Below are 26122 nucleotides of genomic sequence, written 5' to 3'. Positions count from 1 at the left end.
GTCCGACTTCAGCTCAGGTCATGATTTCACAGCTTGTTGAGTTCAAGTCCCATGTCGGGCTCTGTGCTGACAGCTCAGAGCCTGAAGCCTCCTTCAGATTCTGTGTCTCCATCTCTCTCTGCCCTCCCCGCCCCCTCCCATGCTCTGTCTCTGTCTCTCTCTCTCTCTCAAAAGTAAATAAACGTTAAAAAAAAAAGAAAGAAAGGAAGGAAGAAAGAAAGAAAAAATGTACTTTCATCTTTAGCTGAAAGTTTAGAGAGCAAAGTGAAAGATTCAGTCAGATTCAATTTCTTTGAGTAGCAAACAAAACTGAGAATGGTTTTTGAAGAGAACTGGCTCCTCCTTCTGGAAGTCTTCATTACTACAGGAACAAACAGGCCCAACATCTGAAAACACAGCTCTAGAACTACAGCTGGCTGTTTGAGTTGGTTTTAAAACCGTAAATCCACTCCTTTTAACGTGTACAGCTCCGTGCACTTTGACTATGTAATCTCGTAAGCACTATCACAATCAAGTCAGAGAACATTTCCATCATCCTCAAAAGTTCTCTTGTGCCCTGTTAGTCAACTGCCTTCCTCTCTATCTCCTGACTTCTGTTCTAGGAGTATGACACATTTTCACAATGTCCGATAAGTGGAACCGTACAGTATCGAAGCCTTTTGTATCTGGTTTCTTTTACAACTGATCTTTTTAGGAAGCAGATTTTTATGATGGATAGCCAACTGAGCGCTGCCTCCAAAACAAGTTCCGAAAGGTTAGTTCTAGAAGCCCAGCACAGAAAAAACTGATTATGTCGGGGACACCACTTACGGGAGTGGGATGGTGATGATCACATCATTCAGTTCTAAATGATCTTCTTGCAGCTCATATTCTATGTTGACATCACAGCCATTTCCACTCTCTGAGGGCCAGCAATTAACTGAGAAGAAAAGCAAACCAGGAATATTCAAATACTAAAAGGAGAGTGGAGAAAAGTTAAGACGGCAAATCAAAACTGACAGCTGCAGGCCTTAAATATCCTAACATAAACTATTATAAATAACAGTTTCAAAAGTAAAGCTATTAAAAATGAAAGCTCATGATTAACATAGACAAAACCCAGCACTAAGTCCATTTTGAAAGAAGGTCATTTTGTCAAAAAAGCATTCTGCTGTGGCAATGAATGTAGAGTGTACAAGCCAGGGCTATTTGTGGTTCTCAGTGTGGACTAGTTTAGTGGGACGGACCAGAAGCACTTACTTGTCAGTGGAATAAAAGATTCTTCTGTGGTTTGTAGCCTCCACTTTAGTACCCCTACGTCACTGTTGACTGGGAACGACTTCTCTGGATTCTTCAAGCCAATTAGAGATTCTGCAGTGAAAAGTTTTTTATCCACATTTGGATGGGTCTAAAGTAAGAAGGAAGAGAAAACTTCTGAGTTTCAGGCATTATGAGACAGGAAATAGGGGTGCCTGGTGGCTTAGTCAGTTAAGCGTCCAACTCTCGATTTCAACTCAGGTCATGATCTCACAGTTCTTGAGACTGAGCTTTCAGCCAGAGCCTATGTCTCTGCTTTCAGCCAGAGCCTGCTTGGGATCCTCTCTCTCCCTCTCTTTCTGCCCCTCCCCCACTCATGCTCATTCTCTCTTTCAAAATAATAAACATAAAAAAAAAACCAACCCAGAAATTTATGTTAAAAAAAAAAAAAAAAAGAAAAGAAATTCCTTCTGGTCTTACATGGCCCATAATCTAAATATCTAAGATAGAAAACCATGGGGCACCTGGCCAGGCCAGTTGGTGGAGCATGCAACTCTTGATCTCAGGGTTGTGAGTTCAAGCCCATGTTGGGTATAGAAATTACTTAAAAATAAAATCTTATAAATAAATAAATAGAAGAGAAGAGAATAGGAGTACCTAAACAATGCCAATTCCTTTTGATTTGAAGAAAAATTTCCCTTCTTTGAAGAATTTTAAAAAGATTTAAGACATTTTAAAAGTAATAATTAAAATAATTTCAAGTCTAAACTATTTTGTTTGTAATTGAACAAGTTAATAACTTTGTAATTGAAAAAAGTTAAATACATTCAACCAAGTCCTTTCTAAAAATACTTCACAGGAAGCAACATCATGGGAGAGCCAGGCAAGCCAAGTAGAAGACTAAGGTTAGATGCTGATCAGTTGCCAGGGTCAGATACGAGTCCTGGCCTTACAGTCAGCAGGCAGGAGAAGGAAAAGTTCTGTTGAAAGGTTAGCTGCAATCTTGCCAAGAGCACTCAAGTTGTTAAAATTCAGGCCATGTAAGATGGACTACAGAAATCATATTAATGGCGCGCCTGAATAGCACAGTCAGTTAAACATCCAACTCTTGATTCTGGCTCAGGTCATGATCTCAGAGTTTGCAGAGTTTGATGCCCCGCATGGGCTCTGTGCTGACAGTGCCAGAGCCTGCTTGAGATTCTCCCTCTTTCTCGCCCCTCCCCGGCTCACACTCTCAGTCTCTCTCTCAAAAAATAAATAAATAAACTTTAAAAAGAAATCAGGGGCACCTGGGTGGCTCAGTCGGTTAAGTGTCCGACATCAGCTCAGGTCACGATCTCAATTTGTGGGTTCGAGCCCCACGTCGGGCTCTGTGCTGACAGCTCAGAGCCTGGAGCCTGCTTCGGATTCTGTGTCTCCCTCTCTCTCTGCCCCTCCCCCCAAAATAAATAAATATATAATATAAAAAAAAAAGAAAAAAGAAATGTTTTCTGTGTTCTATGGTTCAAAGGAGAAACTCCAGTTGACTCCCTTATCCAAAACCTCTCCACACCTGTAGCTGCACCCCCTTCTTATCTTCATTCTCTACATGAAGACGAATTCGGCCAAACTTATCATCTGAGATCCTAAGCATGATCATGCCATGCAATTCCATATTCTGCAATCCTCCATCTCGGCCACAGGTGAGTGTGATCTTTTCCTCAATCTTCATGTGCACACTGTAGGGAAAAAGTAATAAAATCTGTTCATAAAAGCAGGAACCAGAATTCCCTTTCTCCAGGGTTTAATGGTAATGAGCCACCAACAACTTATTTTAAGGTGCTACTGCTGTACGTACAAAATTTAAAGCACTAGATTCAGCCCACAAAGTCTCAGCTGTGCGAACAATGTCATTCACTAAAGAAAGGGTAATAATAGCAGAAGTATGGAAATAACTCAAGTGTCTATCAGGAGGGAACTGCTTAAACACATAAAGGTACGTCCACAAAAATGAACACTGCTGTGAAGAAAGGGGGCAACAACTGAAAATGCGTTTCATTTGAAAATAATTTCAACAATGAAAAAAATTAAAATTATACCAGAAATACATTTATACACTTTTTAAATGCTGTTATCGTTTTGCCTCACCGTCTGTTTTATCATTTGCATACTCTCTACAACTATTATTTGATTTCTTTTCCTGAACCATTTAGAGGCAGATTATACATACCAAGGCCCTTTAGCCCTAAACACTTAAAGAGTATTGCAAGAATAGGATATTCTCTTACATAACCAAAGTACAAATTAACTTCGTAAACGAACACTGATACTTTGTTTCATCTACCAACCATATGCCAATTTTGTCAGCTGACCTAATAATGTCCTTTAAAGTTGTACAAGATCCAGTTTAGGATAGAGTCTTACATTTAGATGTCACGTCTTTATAGCTTCAAATAAGGATATTCTCATCTCCACAATAAGTAAGTGAAAAAAGCAACTGGAAAATGTACCTAGTATGTTATTACCACTTACATATAAAAAGAAAAAAAAATACATGTATTTTTATTCATCTACATATAGACTATACTCCTCAGAATACAAGAAGAAACTAATGAATACTAGTTGCCTCCGAAAAGACAAACTTGCCCGGCTGGGTGGGAGAAAGACTTTTAATTGTAACACTCTTTGAACCTTTTGAATTTTGAACTATAGGAATGTGTAACCTAACACAAAAAAATAAGTGAAACAAAAAGTGCTGCCTCTCTGGGCAATTACTAAGTACAAACTATCCATATCCTTTACTACAACTATTTTTAACTGGGTGAACTGCAGAAGCTAAGACGAATATTCTGGCATCCTATTTTGTTCTCTGTTCCACCACAGAAGTCTTCCCAGAAACAGAGGAATGAGACTCAAGACCACAAAGGAGCGCATCTTCAAATAGCGCAGGGGCCCATGCGTCTTCACAAGAGTCTGCTCCGTGCTCAGCAAGTATTTCATCATTTAGCAAAGAACCTCGAGCCCTCTCTAATACCTGACAGTTTCCAGCATCTTTTTAAAATAGTGTCACACACTAAGCAACCACCAGGAATAGCAAAGGAGCTTTAGCGATTTAAGAGATTTATCCCAATGTATCCCTGTTCATTTCATACAGAAAAGGATATACAAAACACTCCTCTTTCATGCACACCTGATAAAAGTATCCTCCCAGACTCATCTTTCACTTGACCCCAAAACCATCAGCAACAGTAGAAGGTCTGGGCTTCAAGACAAGAAATCTGAGTCATGAATATGTGAACTTGGTAACTAAAAATGTTACCAACCAATCCTTAGATCAGAAACAAATCAAAATATTCTATACTGAGTTTAAGTACTGGAAAGGCAAACGAAGTTAATTTGCTATTAAAGATATTTATACATTTCGTATTAAAGATTGGTTCTCCTGAAAGTTTAATTAGAAGGAGACATGCCAAAATACAGTGTAGGGCTGCTACACCTCTAGCTCTCTAATTCAAGTCCACTTTTTTTTTTTAAATATGGAAGCTTCTCAAATTTGCGTGTCATCCTTGCACAGAGGCCATGCTCATCTTCTCTGTATCGTTCCTATTTCAGTTTATGTGCTGCCCAAGAGAGCACTAATTCAACTCCACTTTAAGAGACAAGGCACACACTAGGCATGAAGACAAGTTACTTATAAATTTAGCCAGCAGAGTTGATAAAAGGTAAGTTCTAAACTTCATAGGAAATAAATAGCTGAGAGCCACAGTTAAAATCACGGTTAAAAAAGAAAAAAAAAAAAAAAAAAAAAAAAGACCCTGTGCTAAAATCTGGAATATATTCTAAGTCTTTTTTTTTTTTTTAACACTTTGATTTTATCATTATTTTTTTAATGTTTACTTATCTTGAGAGAGAAGGAGAGAGAGAGCAAGTGAGCGTGAGCAAGGGAGGGGCAGAGAGAGAGGGAGAGAGAAAGAATCCCAAGCAGGGTCCACGCTGTCGTCACAGAACCCAACCCGGAGCTCAATCTCACGAACCATGAGATCAGGACCTGAGCCAAAATCAAGAGTCAGAAGTTTAACCAACTGAGCCAACCAGGTGTCCCTAAAATATATCCTAAGTCTTTTAAATTCTAGAAAAACTAAAAGTCACATAAAGAATTTGTAATGCGCTAAAATAAACATTTTTAAATATATGGTCTGTTCTTACTGAAAAAGTTACTACTCACCTTTCCATATTAATGGGTGGAGCATGCACTTTGGTTGCATCAGAAGTACGCTTGCCCATATTGGAGGACATGATAGTTTCACCTTCAGATTTCAATTTGTCTACAAAATTATCTACTTCCTTCCCTTTGGCTCCAAGTTTCAAAGCCTTGCTGGGGCCTGAAGGCCTAAGTGGAAGAATAAGAAATAACAAAGTAAGAAAAAACATACACATGATTTTTAAAAATTAGTGAATTAGTAACCCCATATCATTGAAGCTTTCCCTAAAGCTGTTCTTTAAGAGGCATGTGCAGATCTCAAGGGAAAAATCAAAGTATCCTAGGGTTTAGTGGAGAATTAGACTATTCCCTGCCCAAACTGGCAGCCGAGTCACTATTAATACGTAAGCTTCAAGTACCTAAAGAGCAAAGGTACATTTATGTAAGCATGCATGATCAGATGAAAACTTTGTACTTTTCGTCCGGATAAATACACCTGTGCATAAACTGTTGCACATAGTACTTTCAGGTAGTTCAGATTCTCCCTGAAAGCCATTCACGCTTAGATTAAAAAATGCTCCATAAACAGTTAAATAGCCCCTTCTTTCCCAAAATAAGGCAACTCTCATGGTATAATTTGTAAAAGAACTCTTTAACACAAAAATTCTCTACCTTCAGATTTCTCCTTTATCCCTTCATTATGTAGCCAATGTAGCCAAATTTAATATTACATCTTACTTCATCAAGTCATTCATAATTTCAACTTGCCAGAAATCAGTTATCACTCCACAACACACACATACAGCCTTCATCTGCCATTCTAGGGTTGCTGGTGATACACTGGACTATACCTGGCTGGTGCAGGTGCCACTTTTGGTTTATCAGTTTCAATGATGGTCTCTGTGATCATGGCAGCTGTGCTGCCTCCAGATACTGCAGAGCTTCCAAATCCTCCAAATCCTGGTGCTTTTTTGCCCTGCCTCTCTGCATCTCTTCGGGCCTGTTGTAATTCCTTTGCTTTACGCCGCATCTCAGCCTTGGCTTCACGTTCTTGAGTCTACACAAAGAGACATCCATGGATGTGGCTTTGAATATAGGAAAATCAAAATACTAAAAGCCTAAAAGAAAGACACACGAACAAGAACTCCCAAAGAAGACCCTATTTACCTCTCTAACTGCTCTGAACACCTTCTCCTCGTGAGAATCCATTTCCGTGAAGGTTCTAATCTGTGCCAGGTTAACATTCTCCCGGTATCCCAGGGCAACGATTTCATCAAAAGCAAAAATTAAATCAAAACAGTGCTCAGATATTTCATTCTCCTCTAAGGCTCGGCAATACTCAGGTATCTAATAGTGGACAGCAATGGAAAAGAGATTTAAGATCTATCAGCATTTATGTTTCCCAAGTCTTATTCTTTAAAGTACACATATTAAAAAAAAGTAAAATAAAATACACAGATTTCAATAATCCTGAATCCCTCTGTTAGATCCTCTACCCTTTCTTTTAAGCAAGACTTTGGCATAAAGTGTGTGTGTGTGTGTGTGTGTGTGTGTGTGTGTGTGTGTGTGTGTGTGCGCGCGCGCGCGCATGTTGTATTGTATTGTGTTATATCAATAAGTCTTATCTGGGGCACCTGGCTGGCTCAGTAGATAGAGCATGCAACTCGATCTTAGGGTTGTTAAGTTTGAACCCCATGGTGGGTGTAGAGATAACTTAAAAATAAAATCTTGAAAAATAAATAGGGGCGCCTGGGTGGCTTAGGCGAATTAAGCAGCTAACCTTTTTTTTTAATGTTTATTTTTATCGAGTGTGTGTGCACACTCTCTCTTAAAATAAATATTTAAATAGATAAATAAATCTTATCTGATAAACATGATCTAAAAATATGGATACACAAGTGTCAGAACCACAAAAACAGATCGAAGCAACCACTTAAGGTCTGTGAAAGGAAAGGTCAGTTTGCACATTCTCTTTTGGGATACTTAGTCTAGGAGGGCAGAAAGTGTTTGCTGAATGAATAGGGAAGAAGCTGTAGCAATAAACTGCTGGGGTAGGGGTGGGAGGCATGCGGCATGCAAAGTGATAAGTAGCAGCTGCTTTGGGGGATAAACAGTTTCATAGGGAAAATTTAAAGCAGAAAACTATAACCCACCATTACAAAAGGACTCTTACCACTCTTGAGAAAAGCCTTAGGGTCTCCAGATCTTCTAAGATGTTACTGTTTTTGGTAGTGATCAGCACCATATACAGTTTCTCCATAGGCTGGTAGACATATCTTACACTCTCTGTTTCAACAAATGTATGCTGCTTTCCAGTGTTCATGAGCTTTGGAAACGCTGCTAACAAGCCCTCAATACGAGTTCGGGTCATCTCCACAAACTGTCGAGAAACAATAGCCTTTCCTGCTTTCGTGCAGACCGCTGCTGCCAACAGCACCTGCCAGGAACATACATGAAGTAAATACAAATTATTTCTTCAAATCTGTTTTCTTAGCATCCTCAGATCTTACACAGAATGCCACACTCAGTTATTCAGTGACGCGACCTTCAAACTCTACTTCATTGTTCTTTTCATTCTAGTATGTAATTCATAAAGTAAAGCTACAATAGAGGAAAATGAAACTATCATTCCTATTTTTCAATACCATAGCTTAAGAAAAACTTAGTTAAAAAAAACAAAACACCTTTTTCCAAGTCTACAAATATGTTTGTTAACAGATTCCCTAGAACTCAGAAACGAACTGCTCTTTGCTTTGGCAGACCCATGAAGAATAGTTAAAAACTTTTTCTAAGAACAGAAATCTCCATAGCAAAACAGGTCTGACCAGGATTAAAGGTTTAAAGGAAGCCCCTTGACCTTTCCTTTCATTTTTACCTAGAACATGGATCCAATCTAGTGAGTCTAAGTTGATCTTTTGCTCTTTGATTAATAACGTTCCCATCCCACACTATCTTACCTCCAGATATGTAAACAATCTGTAAAATCAGAAACTGAATGACTCAATGTTTTACACAGGTTGTGACACCAATCAATGATCAAGACCTACAGCCTTTTCTCACAGTCTGGCATTCATTAAACAAAACAAAGCACCAAAAGAAGACGAAGAGGCCTCAAATGCCATTAGCAGGGGAGTAAGAAAATTAAGTACAGTATTAACCATCTCTACAGTCCAGGAACCCAAGAATTCACAAATACAAGTAACAAAAGGACTATTTACACATTTCAGAAGCCTCAATGCTGGGATACAACATCTGAAATAGCAGTATCCCACTAATCAGACTTCGCAGCTTTACAGACACTGCCGAATAAGCGAGCAACTTGAAGAAAAAACAATTTAGTCAATCCAAATATTCCTGTAGTCTCAGTACATCAATAGAGTTCTATAACAATTAGATGAGAACACAATGTCCTTATGCACCAAGACTAGGTAATTAGGTTATTTGGGAGATAATTACCATCATGTTTATTTCCAAGCAGCTAGGTGAAAACAATTTATATTAGAGAAGTGTTTGGTCTATAGAGGTTCAGGGGCTCCTGGGTGGCTCAGTCAGTTGAGCGACAAACTCTTGATTTCATCTCAGGTCATGAGATCGAGCCCCGTGCTGGGCTCAGGGCTGCTGAGCATGGAGCCTGCATGAGATTCTTTTCTCTCTCTGTCCCTCCCCTGCACACACACACATGAGCTCTCTCTCAAAATAAATAAGTAAACACTAAAAAAAAAAAAAGGTGGGGGGGGGCTTCAAATCTTCATGTTCACTTTAAGAAACTGCCCGGGCCATCAGGGTATGCACTGGAAAAGCCACTAAGTATCTGAATGATGTCATTTACAGAAGCAATCTGTACCACTCTGTCACCACAAAGGTAGAGTTGGTAGGTGTGCCCAAGGCCAACCAGTGGGGCTGGACAAGGGTTGGTGGCCCAAAAAGAATACTGAATTTTTACTGTACATGCTTAAAAATGCACAGAGAAATGCTGAACTTAAGGGTTTAGACGTAGATTCTCTGATCACTGAGCACATCCAGGTGAACAAAGCCCCCAAGATGGGGAGAACTTACAGAGCTCATGGTAAGATCTACCCATACATGAGCTCTCTCTGCCACACTGAGATGATACTTACTGAAAAAGAGGAGACTGTTCCTAAACCAGAAGAGGAGATTGCACAGAAGAAAAAAAAAAAAACCCAGAAGAAACTGAAGAAACAAAGACTGATGGCCTGGGAGTCAATTCCGTATAAACTAAGTGCAAATATGGGGTGCCTGGTGGCTCAGTCGGTTGACCTCCGACTTCGGCCTCAGGTCATTATCTCACAATTTTTGAGTTCAAGCCCCACATCAGGCTCTGAGCTGACAGCTGGGAGCCTGGAGCCTGTTTTGGATTCTGTGTCTCCCTCTCTCGCTCTCTGCCCCTCCCCCACTCATGCTGTCTCTCTCTCTCTCCCCTTCAAAAATAAATAAACATTAGGGGCGCCTGGGTGGCGCAGTCGGTTAAGCGTCCGACTTCAGCCAGGTCACGATCTCGCGGTCCGTGAGTTCGAGCCCCGCGTCGGGCTCTGGGCTGATGGCTCAGAGCCTGGAGCCTGCTTCGGATTCTGTGTCTCCCTCTCTCTCTCTGCCCCTCCCCAGCTCACACTCTGTCTCTGTTTCTCTCTCAAAACTAAATACACATTAAAATTAAAAAATAAATAAATAAATAAATAAATAAATAAATAAATAAACATTAAAAACATACACATATATTTTTAAATAAATGTAAATAAAATTTAAAGTAGGGAAAAAATGTTTTTTTAAAAAAAATGTCCTAAATCATAAATACCCTCAGGAAAAAAATCTTGTTTTGTAAATTACTTTTAAAAGGATCAAGAAAATATTTTTTTTCAGGGATTTTTATTTTTATTTATTTTTTTCAATATATGAAATTTATTGACAAATTGGTTTCCATACAACACCCAGTGCTCATCCCAAAAGGTGCCCTCCTCAATACCCATCACCCACTCTCCCCTCTCTCCCACCCCCCATCAACCCTCAGTTTGTTCTCAGTTTTTAAGAGTCTCTTATGCTTTGGCTCTCTCCCACTGTAACCTCTTTTTTTTTTTTTCCTTCCCCTCCCCCATGGGTTTCTGTTAAGTTTCTCAGGATCCACATAAGAGTGAAACCATATGGTATCTGTCTTTTTCTGTATGGCTTATTTCACTTGGCATTAACACTCTCCAGTTCCATCCACGTTGCTACAAAGGGCCATATTTCATTCTTTCTCATTGCCACGTAGTACTCCATTGTGTATATAAACCACACCTTCTTTATCCATTCATCAGTTGATGGACATTTAGGCTCTTTCCATAATTTGGCTATTGTTGAGAGTGCTGCTACAAACATTGGGATACAAGTGCCCCTATGCATCAGTACTCCTGTATCCCTTGGGTAAATTCCTAGCAGTGCTACTGCTGGGTCATAGGGTAGATCTATTTTTAATTTTTTGAGGAACCTCCACACTGTTTTCCAGAGTGGCTGCACCAATTTGCATTCCCACCAACAGTGCAAGAGGGTTCCCATTTCTCCACATCCTCTCCAGCATCTATAGTCTCCTGATTTGTTCATTTTGGCCACTCTGACTGGCGTGAGGTGATATCTGAGTGTGGTTTTGATTTGTATTTCCCTGGTGAGGAGTGACGTTGAGCATCTTTTCATGTGCTTGTTGGCCATCCGGATGTCTTCTTTAGAGAAGTGTCTATTCACGTTTTCTGCCCATTTCAAGAAAATATTTTAGATAGAGAGTCACAGAGTATAAAAATTTCCAGTTGATTACTTTAAGAATGGCAGGGGTGCCTGGCTGGCCCAGTCGGTTAAGCGTCCAACTTAGGCTCAGGCATGATCTCACGGTTCAAGAGTTCGAGCCCTGAGTCAAGGCTGACAGTCGGGTGCTGACAGCTCAGAGCCTGGAGCCTGCTTCGGATCCTGTGTCTCCCTCTCTCTCTCTGCTCCTCCCCCCCTCACCGCCCTCTCTAAAATAAAACAAGCATTAAATTTTTTTTAAATGACAAATAATCTAGCTTAGAAGTCCAAAAACAGTTATTTTTCCCCAAATATTTATATGTTTTAAAATAAATAGTTTTGCACTCAAAAAATCTATCTTTCACCAACACTGACCCCTTGGCCTTGGGAGGTTTTTGTCATCACCTACATATGAGACAAAAAGATATACTGAAGATAGTAAAGGATACCAGAAAAAGAAAAAAAAAATGCAAAATGATTATGACACATTTCTCAAAGGCAATTATCCATTCCATGTCTTTAACTTTATTTATTTATTTTGGCTATAGATTTTTACTTTTTAATTTGGTTTTATTAAGGTATGATTAATGTATAAAATTGTTAAGATATTTAAAGTGTATATCGTGGCAATTCCATGTCTTTACATTAATCGTGTGAAATAAAGATTTCTTTAAATAAACGGAAGGGTAATTTTTGGTACACAAATAATGCTAATATTTTAATCTCTTTGTAGATGAAACTGACCTAAAATTATTACCAGGTCAAGAGTTATATTTGTACAGAAGGCCAAAACTAAATGTACTCAAGAAATTTGATTTCACATTTTTTAAAAATTTTTTTAAATGTCTTATTCTTGAGAGAAAGAGAGACAGAGCATGAATGAGGGAGGGGCACAGCAACAGGGAGACACAGAATCCGAAGCAAACTCCAGGCTCTGAGCTGTCAGTACAGAGCCATGAGATCATGACCTGAGCCAAAGTCAGTGGCTCAACCAACTGAGCCACCCAGGTGCCCGTGATTTCACATTAATTTTTATCATAGGTTCATATTTCAACCATCTACAGATTTCTGGCAAAACAAAATTACTTTTTTCTTTTTCCTTTTTTTTTTTTTTTTTTTTTTTTAATTTTAGAGGGAGAGAGAGAGAGCGCGCACAAGTAGGGTAGAAGGGCAGAGGGAGAGAAAGAGAATCTTAAGCAGGTTCCATGCTGTGCACAGAGCCCAACCCAGGGCTCAATCCCGTAAGTTACCTGGATCCTGACCTGAGCCGAAATCAAGAGATGGACACTTGGGGCACCTGGGTGACTCAGTCGGTTAAGCGTTTGACTTTTGATTTTGGCTCAAGTCATGATCTCACTGCTGGTAGGATTGAGTCTCGAGTTGGGTTCTGCATTGGCAGCTTGGAACCTGCTTGGGATTCTTTCTTTCTTTCTTTCTTTCTTTCTTTCTTTCTTTCTTTCTTTCTTTCCTCTCTCTCTCTCCCCCCCCCTCCTCCTACTCATGCTTTCTCTCTCTCAAAATAAAATAAACATTAAGGAAAAAAAAAAGAGTCTGACACTCTACCAACTGAGACACCCAGGCGCCCCTGGCAAAATAATTAAAAAGATAAAAATTTAGTCACTGTTTCAGCTTACTAATAAGGACAAGCAGGTAAATCTCTGTACTGGTTCACTATTGGTTTACATGCCACATATGTCCAAATAATAATATTTTTGCTCCAAAATGTCCCTCAGAAAAGAGCTGTACTGCATAAAAAAACTTGTACATCAATGTTCATAGCAGCATCATTCATAATGATGAAAATAAGCTAAAAAGCGAAAACCCAAAAGTCTATCAACTGATGAATGGATAAACAAAGTGTATATCCATACAATGGAATATTAGTCATAAAAAGAAATGAAGAACATGCTACAACATGGATGAACTTTGAAAATATTGTGCTAAGTGAAAGAAACCAAACATAAAAGGCCACATCTTACATGCTTCCATTTATCTGAAACATCCAGAATTGGCAAAACCAGAAACAGAAAGTTGATTAGTGGTTGCCAGGGGCTGGGAAAGGGGAAATGAGTGACTGCAAATGAGTACAGGGTTTCTCTTTGGGGTTATGAAAATCTTCTAAGTTTAGATAGTGGTGATGGTTGTACAACTTAGTGAACATACTAAAACATCTACTGAATGATATAAATTTAAAAGGCTAAATTTTATGGTATGTGATTTATATCTCAATTAAAAATAAAAAGAAGGGCAGGGGCGCCTGGTTGGCTCAGTAGATAGAGGATGCAGCTCTTGATCTCAGTGTCATGAGTTCAAGCCCCATGTTGGGTATGGAGCCTACTTAAATTAAAATTTAAAAATTTAAAAAATTTGTTTTAATTAATAAAACAAAAAGGAGAGCAAACCCACAGATTAAGAGAGACTGAAGAAACCTGTCAACCAATCACAATATATAAATCTTATGTGACTCCTGATTCAAACAACTGTTAAAAAATGTAAGACCACAGGAAAATTTGAACAGTAAAAGAATAGTGAATGATAATAAGGAATTATTGATAATTTTAAAGGTGTGATATATTAAACTATTTGATACAGAGTACCTGGTTGGCTCAGTCAGAAGAGTGTGTGACTCTTCATCTCAGAGTTGTGAGTTTGAGGCCACATCAGGTGTACAGATTACTTAAATAAAATTTAAAAAAAAATGCATCCATTCCACACAGATAGAACTTAGGTAAAAACTAACACCAAAAGCAACACAAAAGGGACAAAGAAACAAAGAAACAAAAGGCAACTTGTAACCAGAAAGGTATATGCTGTGAAGAGGAGCAAGTCACCTCCTTTATTTTTTTTAAATGTTTATTTACTTTGAAAAAAGAGAGACACAGGAGCAGGGGAGGAGCAGAGAAAGAGAGGGGTGGGGGAGAGAATCCCAAGCAGGCTCCGTGCTGTGAGCCCGGAGCCCAACACAGGGCTCTATCTCACCACTGTGAGGTCTGGACCTGAGCATAAATCAAGAGTGGGCCGTTTAACCAACAGAGCCCCCCAGGAACCCCCATCTACTTTGCTTTATTAATTGGGCTTGTCAAAGGCTATTTATAGATTGGTGGTCTCCATTTTAACATTATTATAAAAATAACTAAAGGATTATTTATTGAACACCTACTATACACACCAGATGTTCTCCAGGAATACTAAGAGGAAACCGATTAGCATTCTTCCTTCCAAAAGCCTAGTAGGATCTTAAAAGGTCACATCACAAGAAAAACCATTTTGTAAGTAAGTATGGTGAGGGATGTTAACTAGACTTATTGTAATGACCATTTCACAACATATACAAATCTTGAATCATCATGCTGTACACCTGAAACTGATATGTTATATATCAATTATACCTCAATTTTATTTTATATTTTTAATGTTTATTTATTTTTGAGACACAGAGGGACAGAACGTGAGTGGGGGAGGGGCAGAGAGAGAGGGAGACATAGAATCTAAAGCAGGCTCCATGCTCCAAGCTGTCAGCACAGAGCCTGACACAGGGCTCGACCCCATGAACCATGAAATCATGACCTGAACCAAGGTCGGACGCTTAGCCGACTGAGCCACCCAGGCGCCCTATTATACCTCAATTTCAGTAAAAAGCCTACAAGGGATAAGACACAAATAAGTGTAATACTGGGAAGAATGTGTTAAGTAACATACTCTGGGATTTCAAAGAGATTACTTCTAGTTGGTAAGATCAGGGATGACTTGGTGAAAGAAACAGCGCTTAAATCATGCTTTGATTAATTGGGGGAAGTTGAGTGTGTAAATATGAACAAACAGTAGAGTAAAACAGTAGGTAGGACCTAAGCAGAAGAGGTCTACTCTGAGACTCTCTTTGAGTCATTCCATTATACAGATACAAGCAAAATAAGGCTTCTGAAGTAGTACCAAAGTGCCCCACACTAAGTATGGCTCTAAACCTTGAAATACCCAAGACACCACAATCAGAGGGACCATGAAGCTGACACAGGTTTCTATTCACTATGTTATTCATGTCACCTCTGGAAGGTATGGTCACCTCTAAACAAGATAAATTTAACCTGTTCTAAATTAGAATTCATCTTCTTAAGTGCCTTGACATAATAAAGCTTCCCCTTCATATCAGTGTTCACCAATGTCAAGCATTTACTTATTTTTTTTCAATGTTTATATATTTTTTGTGAAAGCAAGACAGAGAGAGCGAGGGAGGGAGAGAGAGAGGGGGGGACAGACAGAATCCCAAGCAGGCTCCACGCCGTAAGTGTAGACAGAGCTCAATACAGGGCTCAGTCTCACAAACCATGAAATGATGACCTGGGCCAAAACCAACAGTCAAGACGCTTAAATGACTGGAGCCACCCAGGAGCCCCAACGTTTAACACTTATTAAATTTTTTTTTTCAACGTTTATTTATTTTTGGGACAGAGAGAGACAGAGCATGAACAGGGGAGGGGCAGAGAGAGGGAGCCACCCAGGCGCCCCGTGTATACTGTATTTTAATAAATGTTTGGGGCGCCTGGGTGGCGCAGTCGGTTGAGCGTCCGACTTCGGCTCACATCACGATCTCGCGGTCCGTGAGTTCGAGCCCCGCGTCAGGCTCTGGGTTGACGGCTCAGAGCCTGGAGCCTGCTTCTTTAAATTTTTTTTTTTTTTCAACGTTTATTTATTTTTGGGACAGAGAGAGACAGAGCATGAACGGGGGGGAGGGGCAGAGAGAGAGGGAGACACAGAATCGGAAACAGGCTCCAGGCTCTGAGCCATCAGCCCAGAGCCTGACGCGGGGCTCGAACTCCCGGACCGCGAGATCGTGACCTGGCTGAAGTCGGACGCTTAACCGACTGCGCCACCCAGGCGCCCCAACCTGGAGCCTGCTTCTGATTCTTTGTCTCCCTCTCTCTCTGCCCCTCCCCTGTTCATGCTCTGTCTCTCTCTGTCCCAAAAATAAATAAACGTTGAAAAAAAATTTAAAAAAAATAAAATAAAATAAAATACAGTATACACAACAAGGTAAGTTAATTTTTCTGACTGTAATTTGATCTGATTTTCTTTGGGGAAGAATGAATAAATATGATTCTCTATAAGGTTGCCTTATTTATTTATTATATTTTTGGAAAAGAACATTTAGACCTAAAAGGACCTTTCAAGAGCCCGTGGTGGTTTTATAGATGTAAAAACCGAGGGCCCAAAAGTTAGATGACATCTCCAGGATTGTTGAAAACAAAACAACAACAAAAAACCATTAAGTTGAGCTTCGTCAAACAACCTTCTCTTAATACTTAAGATGGTTTGAGTATATTATCATTTGTGTTTGGATTAAATAACAACTCTCTTCTACCCAGATTTAACTACATGGATCAGAAAGTTCTTGGAGTAAAGAAACCTAAAGAATTAGTTTCTGTTCTGCCTCTGTCACTAATTATATATTGCATAAGTCACTTAATTGCTTCCCCAAAATAGAGGTTTATATGAAATCTACAGTGCCTTTGCATCTTTACAATTCTAAAGTTAAGCATTTGAAAATTTTATAGCAACTAAAAGTGTACAATACCCCCACTTTACACCCACTACTCCAGTAGCAATTACTTTGGAACAGTATTTTACATTAATATTAAGCTGCTAAAAGGCAAACTGCCTCATCAAAACAAATCATGTGTGTGCAGACAGAGCTGTGTCTGAGATAAGCTGCCATACCATGTCTTCATCCCCACTAGTGATAAAGGTCTGAGAATAACAGGTAGTGATCCACCATAAACACGCACAATTCCCAAAAGAAAAAAAGCTGAAGATTTCCTCGAACCTCTAGATGTTCCATATTCCTCACTCCCAGAACTAGGCAGTCACTTTTTCCTTTGTAAATGACTGCAATGATGTCATCATATACACATATACATGATTCATGATCATATTAAGGCTAGTTTCTACAACTGTCAGAGAGGATCACTTTGTCTTTCCTGTTTGCATGAGGTAATTACAGAGAGAATCAGAGGGATGATTACAATAAAATCTACACCTCATACAAAACCTAAAACTTGAAAGTTACTCAGTGAGAGTTTTAAGCTCATCCCAAGTTTCTTGTAGAGAATGAAAATAAAAGGACATTGTTCTCACTTTCGGCAGTAAAAACTTTCTACTTGAAGAATAAACAGTTGACAAATCAACAGAAACTCAAGAACTTTTTTCTTCTTTGCTGTACTCTCAAACAACAGTCAAAAAGATACATAAAGAAAACAAAAGCTGTGCAGCTGCTATGTTATATACAAAGGTAAATAAAAGCAATAATAACCCCCTAGTTGGGGACTGTTATTACTATGTAGGATTTCAGTTTCTCCCTCATTATGTGCAGATCATTCACAGGAACCCAAATTTAGCTTTCTAATAACTAATGACTTTTGGAACGGAATGTCATCATTTATATTCAATGTGTCCAGTCTAGTTTACTCATTGCTATCCTGAGTGAATAAAACAGCATTCTGTAAGTAACCAAAGATTTTACAGACTGTTGCTACCATGAGACTTCATATCAAGTTTATGCAATTCTAAATTTATTAAGACAAAGAACGGACCATACTATCTAACAAATGTTAAGAAAATAAGAACATGTTCTCATTAATTTGCAGAAAACTAGAAAGAAGATCTAATCAAAAGATGCCCTTTTTTGTACTTCACTTCATGACAAAGTCATCATAAGCCATTTGTTTCTGCACTTGTTCATTTATTTTCCCTACTAGGACTTCCTAATATGGGACATTTTGCATTAACTTCTTTGCATTAACAAAGGAAATTTATTTTTCAAAAATCAACATTTATTATACCTAAAACTGTCAATACTTTGTGTCAACTTTAAAACTTTGAAAAAAAGAAAAACAGGAAAATGACATACCTACAACCCTCCCACCAACATTTATGTACTGATATCTTCAACTTACTCTGAAATGCATTTAAAAAATTAAAAATTAAAAAAAAAAAGGTGGAGAGAGGGATGGATGGATGATTAAATGAGCAATAAAATAAACATAGAGAAATGTTAATTATAGAATCTAGCTGCTGATGGGGTGCCTGGCTGGCTCAGTCAGTGGAGCATGAGACTCTTGATCTTGGGGTTGTAAGTTCAAGCCTGTACTGGCTGTAGAAATTACTTAAAAATAAAATCTTAAAAAAAAAAAAAATGTGGGTGAAATAACTGTGAAGTTATTTCAACTTTCCTAGATGTTTGAAAGTTTTATAATAAAATGCTGAGGAAAAATCATCTTTCAGAAGTTCTGATACAACTTTTACACGGAATAAATCTTACAAAACGTGACCTATTTGGACATTTCTACTATCTAGGAATCTTTTAGTAAAAGAATAAGACCCAAAAACATTATACAGAAACAATACTTAATTTCTTAACACTCAGCAGCGCAGAATATACCGAGATAAGTTTTTCTCCAGAGTACACCAATCTGTGGGTATCTGGCTCTTGCCAAGTCCCATATAATTTTTTAAAATATGCATATTTAAATATGACACAACTGTATGTATATGCACCTATTCAAATAACATGCAAAATTTAATTTAATGTTTATCATTCAATACCTAAGGCTTTATCATCTCTCAGTTATCAATGAATTAAAAATATTAAGTTCCAGGGCGACTGGGTGTCTCAGTCGGCTGAGCATCCAACTCATGGTTGCTCATCCAACTCATCCAACAGATGGCTCGGGTCACCATCTCACGATTCATGAGTTTGAGCCCCACATCGGGCTCTTCGCTGATGGTGTGGTGCCTGCTTGGAATCTGGTCTATCCTCCCCTTTGCCCCTCACCTGCTTGTGCTCTCTCATATATTAAGTTCCAAGAACTTTTCAACAAACACGATTTTTGTAAAGACTATCTGTATTTGGTTTATGTACTACAAGACTTTAATTTTGCTATTAAAATTATAATATGCTCCAAAATGCACTAAATACACCCAGGATGTAAACAGCCAAGGAATTTAAGAATCCCTATCCCAATATTGAGCCTCCTAGTGGAAATGAAAAACGGGAGTTTTTGAAACATTTATGTCCAACAGTAAAGTTTATGAGGCAAACCTTCTGGGTGCGATTTATTTGCCTGAAGCTGAAAACAAAAATCCTTCAGTGGTTTAAAAACCAAGCATGAATCCTACCCCTCCACCATCCAAGTTCTCATCTAAAAACGCTGTCAACAGAACTGAATAGGATTGGCACCAAACTATACTGTCACCTCTCAAGTGTGTAGGAAGATGCTTTAAATCAATTAATGAATTAACGGAATAAAAAAAAAATCCTCCAAAAGACTTAAGAGCATAAAGTACAACTAAGTCACTAGCTCATCTGGAACCAAAGAATTTCTCCTACTTCATAAATATCCACAAACTTTGGCTTTATCAGCCAAGATTTCGTGCTGTCAGCACTGTTTTGTCCCATCCTCAAACACATTAATCTTCTCCGTCTCTACAATAGATGAGAACATGAAGATCACGCATCTGAAGGCAAGGAACATCTGAGGAAGGGTGCAACCCCTTCTTGTCGTCCCTCCCCCCCCCCCCCCCCCCCCACCGTGAGAGTTCCGATTACGATGTGCCACCTACACATTTTACTTCGGTAAGTTCCTTGAAAACAGAAAGCCTGTGTTCTCTATTACTCGCTCACATCTCCCTAACGCCCCATACACGGCATGTACTGGGTAACACTGACAAACGGACACACCTAAATTCTGTAGAAGTAGCGAAAGGTTTCAGGGACACCTGGGTCCTACAAAGTAACGTCACAAGTTCCTCCTTCCTGTTCCATCTTCCTTTCGAACTTTCCTCTATTTCCCCCTTCCGAACAAACAAAAGAAGTCCTGAACACCAATGGGTTTGGATTCCGAGTATCAAGGGCCTACCAAACCCCGGGGATGAGAGGAGAGCCGATTACCGAAGAAAGGGAGCCCCCCCCCCCCCCCGAGGAGACCAGCCTGCAGAGCCCGGCCCCCAGGGAACCCTCTGGACACTAGCACCGAGGTCTGCAGCGAGACGGTCTAAGCCACTCCACTACGCGGTTCTCGAACAGCAACACCCCGGGCCCAGAAGAGGAGGGTGCCCAGCTGGGCAGGGAGAAGGGGTGTGGGCGCAACGGGAAAGGGACTGCAGGCAGGTCCGTCGGATCTCCTGGGAGGTCGGGCACAGGGCAGGGAAGTCCACACGGCTCCCTGAGCCCCGAGGGAAGTGTCCGGCTCCAGGCCCTCTGGGCGGGACTCCTCTGGCCCCAGCACCAGGCCGTCTGGCAGGGACAACGGGCAAGGGAAGCAGACCCCGGCAATCCGGACCGGCTCGGATCTTACCATGGTGAGGACGGTGATGGGGCTCACTCGCGCTTCCGGCTCCACTGGGGCTGGGGTCAGGGGAAGGGGAGCACCGGCCGCTCCGGACCTGCCGCCCCCCTGTCAGGAGCCGCTGCCGCTTCGCCTCTTGCCAAGATGGCGGCCTCGAGCCACGTCTCCAACCGGAAATGGCGCGGGTCAAAGGGCGGAGGGCGGGGCGCCGTGGGGTGGGGATGTGCAGTACCCGGCTGCTGGGCAGGTTTTGCCAAGGAGGTATAGGAGGCTCACGCTACAGCTCCGAAAGCTCCTGTTTCTGTGCTTTCATAGATTGTCAGCGCGTTCGCTTAATTAGCAACACCTCTTACAGTTTATAAAGCTCTCGCAGCCACCGTATTATTTAATATACAAACTAACTGGTGTGCATAAGGGACTAGTATTCAGAATATATAAAGAACTCTTAGAACTCAGTAATAAAAATAGGAGCTCATTTAAAAATGGGGACGTTCCGGGTACCTGACTGGCTCAGTGCAAAGAGCATGCGGTTCTTGATCCTGGGGTTGTGAGCAGGAGCCCCACACTGGGCGTAGAAATGAGTTAAAAATAAATAAATAAGATAAATAAATAAAAATGGGCGAACTAGACAAGTCTCCACAGAAGACAAAAAGGGGTGCCTGGGTGGCTCAGTCAGTTGAGCTTCTGACTCTTGATTTTGGCTCAAGTCATGATCTCAGGATGGTGGGATCGAGCCCCATGTCAGGCTCTGTACTGACAGTACAGGGCCTGCTTAGGATTCTCTTCCTCCACCCCTCCCCTGCTTGTGTTGTCTTTCTCTCTCTCCCTCTCTCTCTCTCTCTCTGTCTCAAAAATAAACAAACTTAAAAAAAAAGTAAAAAAGATATACAAATGACCAATAAGCACACAAAAAGATGCTCAACATCCTTAGTTCTTAGGAAAATGCAAATCAAAATCACAATGAGATACCACTTCACACCCACTAAGATGGCTATAACAATAAGTGTTGGTGAGAATGTGAAGAAATTAAAACCCTCTCCCAATGCTGGTGGAAATGTAAAATAGTGCAGATGCTTTGGAAAAAGAGTTTGGCGGTTTCTCAAAAATTAAACAGAGTTGGGGCGCCTGGGTGGCGCAGTTGGTTAAGCGTCCGACCTCAGCCAGGTCACGATCTCGCGGTCTGCGAGTTCGAGCCCCGCGTCAGGCTCTGGGCTGATGGCTCAGAGCCTGGAGCCTGTTTCCGATTCTGTGTCTCCCTCTCTCTCTGCCCCTCCCCCGTTCATGCTCTGTCTCTCTCTGTCCCAAAAATAAATAAACTTTGGAAAAAAAAAATTAAAAAAAAAAAATTAAACCGAGTTACCATATGATCCATCAATTTCACTCCTTGGTACATACCCAAGAGAATTAAAAACATATGTTCATACAAAAATTTGTACACCGATGTTCCTAGAAGTATCATTCATAATAGCCAAAAAGTGGAAACAATGCAAATGTCCATCATAGATGAATGAATAACAAAATGTGTCATATTAGTCATAAAAAGATAATGATACATGATACAACATGGATGAACCTGTTAAGTAAAGGAAACCAGTAACAAAACACCATAGCTTATGTTGGAAGACTTGCTCTGAACCTGTTCATTCCATTTATAGGAAATGTCCAGGGTCAGCAAGTCCATAGAGGTAGAAAGTAGCGTTGCAAGGGATTAGGAGAGGGAAGAAATGGGGAGGGAGGTTTGTTCTTTAAAGTGATGAAAATGTTTTGGAATTAGAGATGGTGGTTACACAATCTTGTGACGATACTAAAAACTAGATTGTACACTTTAAAAGGGTGAATTTTTATGGTTTGTAAGTTGTATCTTTATTTTGTTTATTTTTATTTTTTAATGTTTATTTATTTTTGAGAGAGAGAGCACGAGCAGAGGAGGGGCAGAGACAGAGGGAGACAGAGCATCTGAGCACAGAGCCTGGTGCAGGGCTCAAACTCATGAACTGTGACATCATGACCTGAGCCGAAGTCAGACACTCAACTGACTGAGCCACCCAGGTCGCCCTGAGATTTTATTTTTAAATAAACATGGGGTTTGAACTTACAACCCCAAGACCAAGAGATCAAGAGTCATATGCTTTACCGACTGAACTAGACATGTACCCCCAAATCATATCTTTTAAAAAGTGTTGTGTCGACTTTGGCTCAGGTCATGATCTCATAGTTAGTGGGTTTGATCCCCCATATCGGGCTCTGTGCTGACATCTCAGAGCCTGGTCTGTTGGCATTTCTCCCATGCCAAGGGTCAGACTCAGAGTATAGCTGATTCAGCAGTTGTTCCCTGTGTCCTATATCATTTTGTCCCACACTACTAGCTCAACTCTGCAGCACTCATCCCCTGCAGCCGTGGAAAAACAGCATTCTTTTATTGAGTGTTTATTTTGTGTCAGGTACTTTGCACATTATCTCTAGTCCTTTACGACAATCCAGATAAGGACACTGAGGATCAAAGAAGTTAAACACTTGCCCAAACTCAAACAGCCTGTAAATGATAGAGCCAGGATTGAAACTCCGGTTTCCTCATGATGACACTGCCCCCTTTTTAGCTCTTGTTTATTCCTTAATACTTACTGAACACTTACAATGAGCCAGGTTTTACTCTAAATTCTTCACACAGATTATCTCATTTCATCCTCAAGAGAGTCTCTTTCCCCCAGTCATCCAAGATGCCGAAAGGAAAGAAGGCTAAGAGGAAGAAGGTGGCCCTGGCCCCTGCTGTTGTGAAGAAACAGGAGGCCAAGAAGGTGGTCCCCTGTTTGAGAAAAGGTCCCAGGACTTTGGCACTGGACAGGACATCCGGCCCCAAAGGGACCTCACCTGCTTTGTCAAATGGCCCTCATACATCTGGCTGCAGTAGCAAAGGGCTATTAAATATCAACATCTAAAAGTGCCTCCTGAGACTAACCAGTTCACTCAGGCCTTGGACCGCCAAACAGCTAGCTATTCAACTGCTTAAGCTGGCTCACAAATACAGACCAGAGACAAAGCAAGAAAAGAAGCAGAGGTTGTCAGCTCAGGCTGAGAAGAAAGCTTCAGGCAAAGGAGATTTCCCCCACTAAGAGGCCTCCTGTCCTTCCAGCTGGGGTTAATAATGTCACCACCTTGGGGGCGCCTGGGTGGCTCAGCTGGTTAAGCGTCTGACTTCGGCTCAGGTCACGATCTCACAGTTCGTGAGTTGGAGCCCCACGTCGGGCTCTGTGCTGACAGCTCAGAGCCTGAGCCTGCTTCGGATTCTGTGTCTCCCTCTCTCTCTGCCCCTCCCCTAGTCACACTCTGCTCTCAAAAATGAATAAAAACACTGAAAAATTAAAAAAAAAATAATATCACCACCTTGGTGGAAAACAAGCTGCTGGTGGTAGCACATGATGTGGATTCCATTGAGCTGGTCTTCTTCCTGCCAGCCCTGTGTTGTAAGACAGGGGTTCCCTACTGCATTATCAAGGGCAAGGCCAGGCTGAGGCATCCGGTCTACAGGAAGGCCTGCACCACTGTCACCTTCACGCCAGGTAACTTGGAAGACCAAGGAGCTCCGGCTAAGCTGGTGGAAGCCATCAGGACCCATTACAACAACAGATACGATGAGATCCACTGTCACTGGGGAGGTAACATCATGGGTCCAAAGTCAGTGGCTCCCATTGCCAAGTTGGAAAAGGCAAAGGCTAAAGAATTGGCCACCAAACTGGACTAAGTGGACGTTGTTGAACTTTCTGTACAGAAAAGTAATAACAAGTTCTCTTTCAGCCAGTGTCAAAAATAATAACAATAAGGGGCACCTGGGTGGGTAGGTATCTGACTCTTGGTTTTGGCTTAGGTAGTGATCTCACGGTTTATGGGATTGAGCCCCATGTCAGGCTCTGTGCTGACAGCTCAGAGCCTGCTTGGGATTCTCTCTCTCCCTCTCTCTCTCTGCCCCTCCCCTGCTCATGCTCATGTGCTCACTCTCTTTCTCTCAAAATAAATGAGTAATCTTAAAAATAATAATAATCCTCACAAGAATTCTGTGAAAGAGGATCTCTAATAATCTCTTTTACAAGGTAGAAAGAGGAAAACTATTCTACCACAGGTGTTGGGCTAGAGAGTAGCAAAGCCAGGATTCGAACAAAGGCTGCTCAACTTCAGAACCTGTGCCCTTAAACCCTGCATTATAGAATACTCACTCTTACTGCAGTTTCATTGCTAGTGGCTTTCTGGCAGAATCTTTACAAAGCTCACATATTTTATTTTTTTTAAGTTTTTTTTTTATTTATTTTTGAGACAGAGAGAGACAGAGCATGGGCAGGGCAGGGGCAGAGAGAGAGGGAGACACAGAATCCGAAGCAGGCTCCAGGCTCTGAGCTGTCAGCCCAGAGCCTGACGCGGGGCTCGAACTCACGGACCACAAGATGGTGACCTGGCTGAAGTTGGACGCTTAACCGACTGCGCCACCCAGGCGCCCCCCAAAAAAGTGTTTTTTTTTTTTTTTAAAGTTTTTTAAAACTTATTTTACATCCCTGGAGGGATGTAAGTCAAACTGTATTTTTTAATTTTGGTTATAAAAACCATATTTTTAAAAAGGCAAATTCTTAATTTAAAAATAGTAAAAAATCTTGCCTGGAATTATTGTTTTCTTGTGGCCACTTCTGGGGATGTTCCATGCTGACCACCGAAGTGCAGTGCAAAAGGGCAGTGCGGCAAAGACAAACTGACAAGTTCTTTGGAAATACAACATCAGCTAAATTAAACTGCATAAGAAAAGCACCCTTGCAAACACGCTTTCTGAGGAGTGCATTAGGGGCAGTATGTCTTAATGGTTCACAGCAGGGATTTAGAAGTCGGACTGACCCGCGTTTGACTCCCATTTTGACCACTTACTAGCTGGGTCTAGGCAAATCATTTTAACTCTCCTAAACTTCCATGATCTAATCTCTCAATTGGCACGAACATCTGTTTCAAAAGGTTGTGAAGTTAGATAATCCATTAATAAATAAGCCTATATAATCTGAGTGCTCCTGCGTGGGGAGTGCTCAATAATACATATGCATTATTATTAGCAATAACAGAGGACACAAAAATTTTTAAGTATTTTGCAGTTCCATTTTTGGCCGGAAGTGTCTCTCATTTTCCTTTTTAAAGCAACTTTCCTGCTTTTGTCTGGCAGGTTTTCAGGGTCAGTTTCCAATATTCTTTTCTCTGTTTTTCTCACCCTCTCTCTGACTTCCCAAATTAATTTTTTTAAATGTTTATTTATTTTTCAGAGAGAGAGAGAGCGCGCACGCACGAGCAGGGGAGGGGCAGAGAGAGAGAGAGACACAGAATCTGAAGCAGGCTCTGAGCTGTCAGCACAGAGCCCTAAGGGGGCCTTGAACCCACTAACGGAGAGATGGTGACCTGACCCGAAGTCCCACTTAACCGAAGTTACAGCTTAACCGACTGAGCCACCCAGGCACCCCACTGATTCCCCAAATTAACTATGTCCATGGTTATGAAATATTTATCCCTTATGTCTTCATTCATCATTCCTCATTCACCCATCCAACGCGCATTTTAAAAGTGCCTAAGTGGGGCGCCT

General features: G+C 40.7%; 2 protein-coding genes and 1 non-coding gene across 3 annotated transcripts in view; 1 reads left to right on the top strand and 2 right to left on the bottom strand.

The window, feature by feature from the left end:
• Positions 1-20684, bottom strand: part of ARCN1 (archain 1) — a 27197-nt gene extending 6513 nt beyond the window's left edge. The window contains exons 1-8 of the mRNA XM_047877883.1: positions 20533-20684; positions 7590-7853; positions 6584-6763; positions 6268-6473; positions 5441-5605; positions 2789-2954; positions 1240-1387; positions 811-919 (exon numbers count right to left, since the gene is read on the bottom strand). Coding sequence (XP_047733839.1) covers positions 811-919; positions 1240-1387; positions 2789-2954; positions 5441-5605; positions 6268-6473; positions 6584-6763; positions 7590-7853; positions 20533-20535 — 1241 coding nt within the window. The 5' untranslated portion in view covers positions 20536-20684. The remainder of the gene's footprint in view (positions 1-810; positions 920-1239; positions 1388-2788; positions 2955-5440; positions 5606-6267; positions 6474-6583; positions 6764-7589; positions 7854-20532) is intronic.
• On the bottom strand, positions 4745-4851 carry LOC125147223 (U6 spliceosomal RNA). Its single transcript, XR_007145066.1, has one exon. It is a non-coding gene; the product is annotated as a U6 spliceosomal RNA (small nuclear RNA).
• IFT46 (intraflagellar transport 46) overlaps positions 20061-26122 on the top strand; it is a 24969-nt gene continuing 18907 nt past the window's right edge. The window contains exon 1 of the mRNA XM_047877885.1: positions 20061-20536. Coding sequence (XP_047733841.1) covers positions 20534-20536 — 3 coding nt within the window. The 5' untranslated portion in view covers positions 20061-20533. The remainder of the gene's footprint in view (positions 20537-26122) is intronic.

The sequence above is a fragment of the Prionailurus viverrinus genome, chromosome D1 (genome assembly GCF_022837055.1).
Source record: "Prionailurus viverrinus isolate Anna chromosome D1, UM_Priviv_1.0, whole genome shotgun sequence".
Classification (NCBI taxonomy): domain Eukaryota; kingdom Metazoa; phylum Chordata; class Mammalia; order Carnivora; family Felidae; genus Prionailurus; species Prionailurus viverrinus.
The sequence above is the reverse complement of the archived record's forward strand: the minus strand, read 5'-3'. Positions and strand labels throughout refer to the sequence as shown.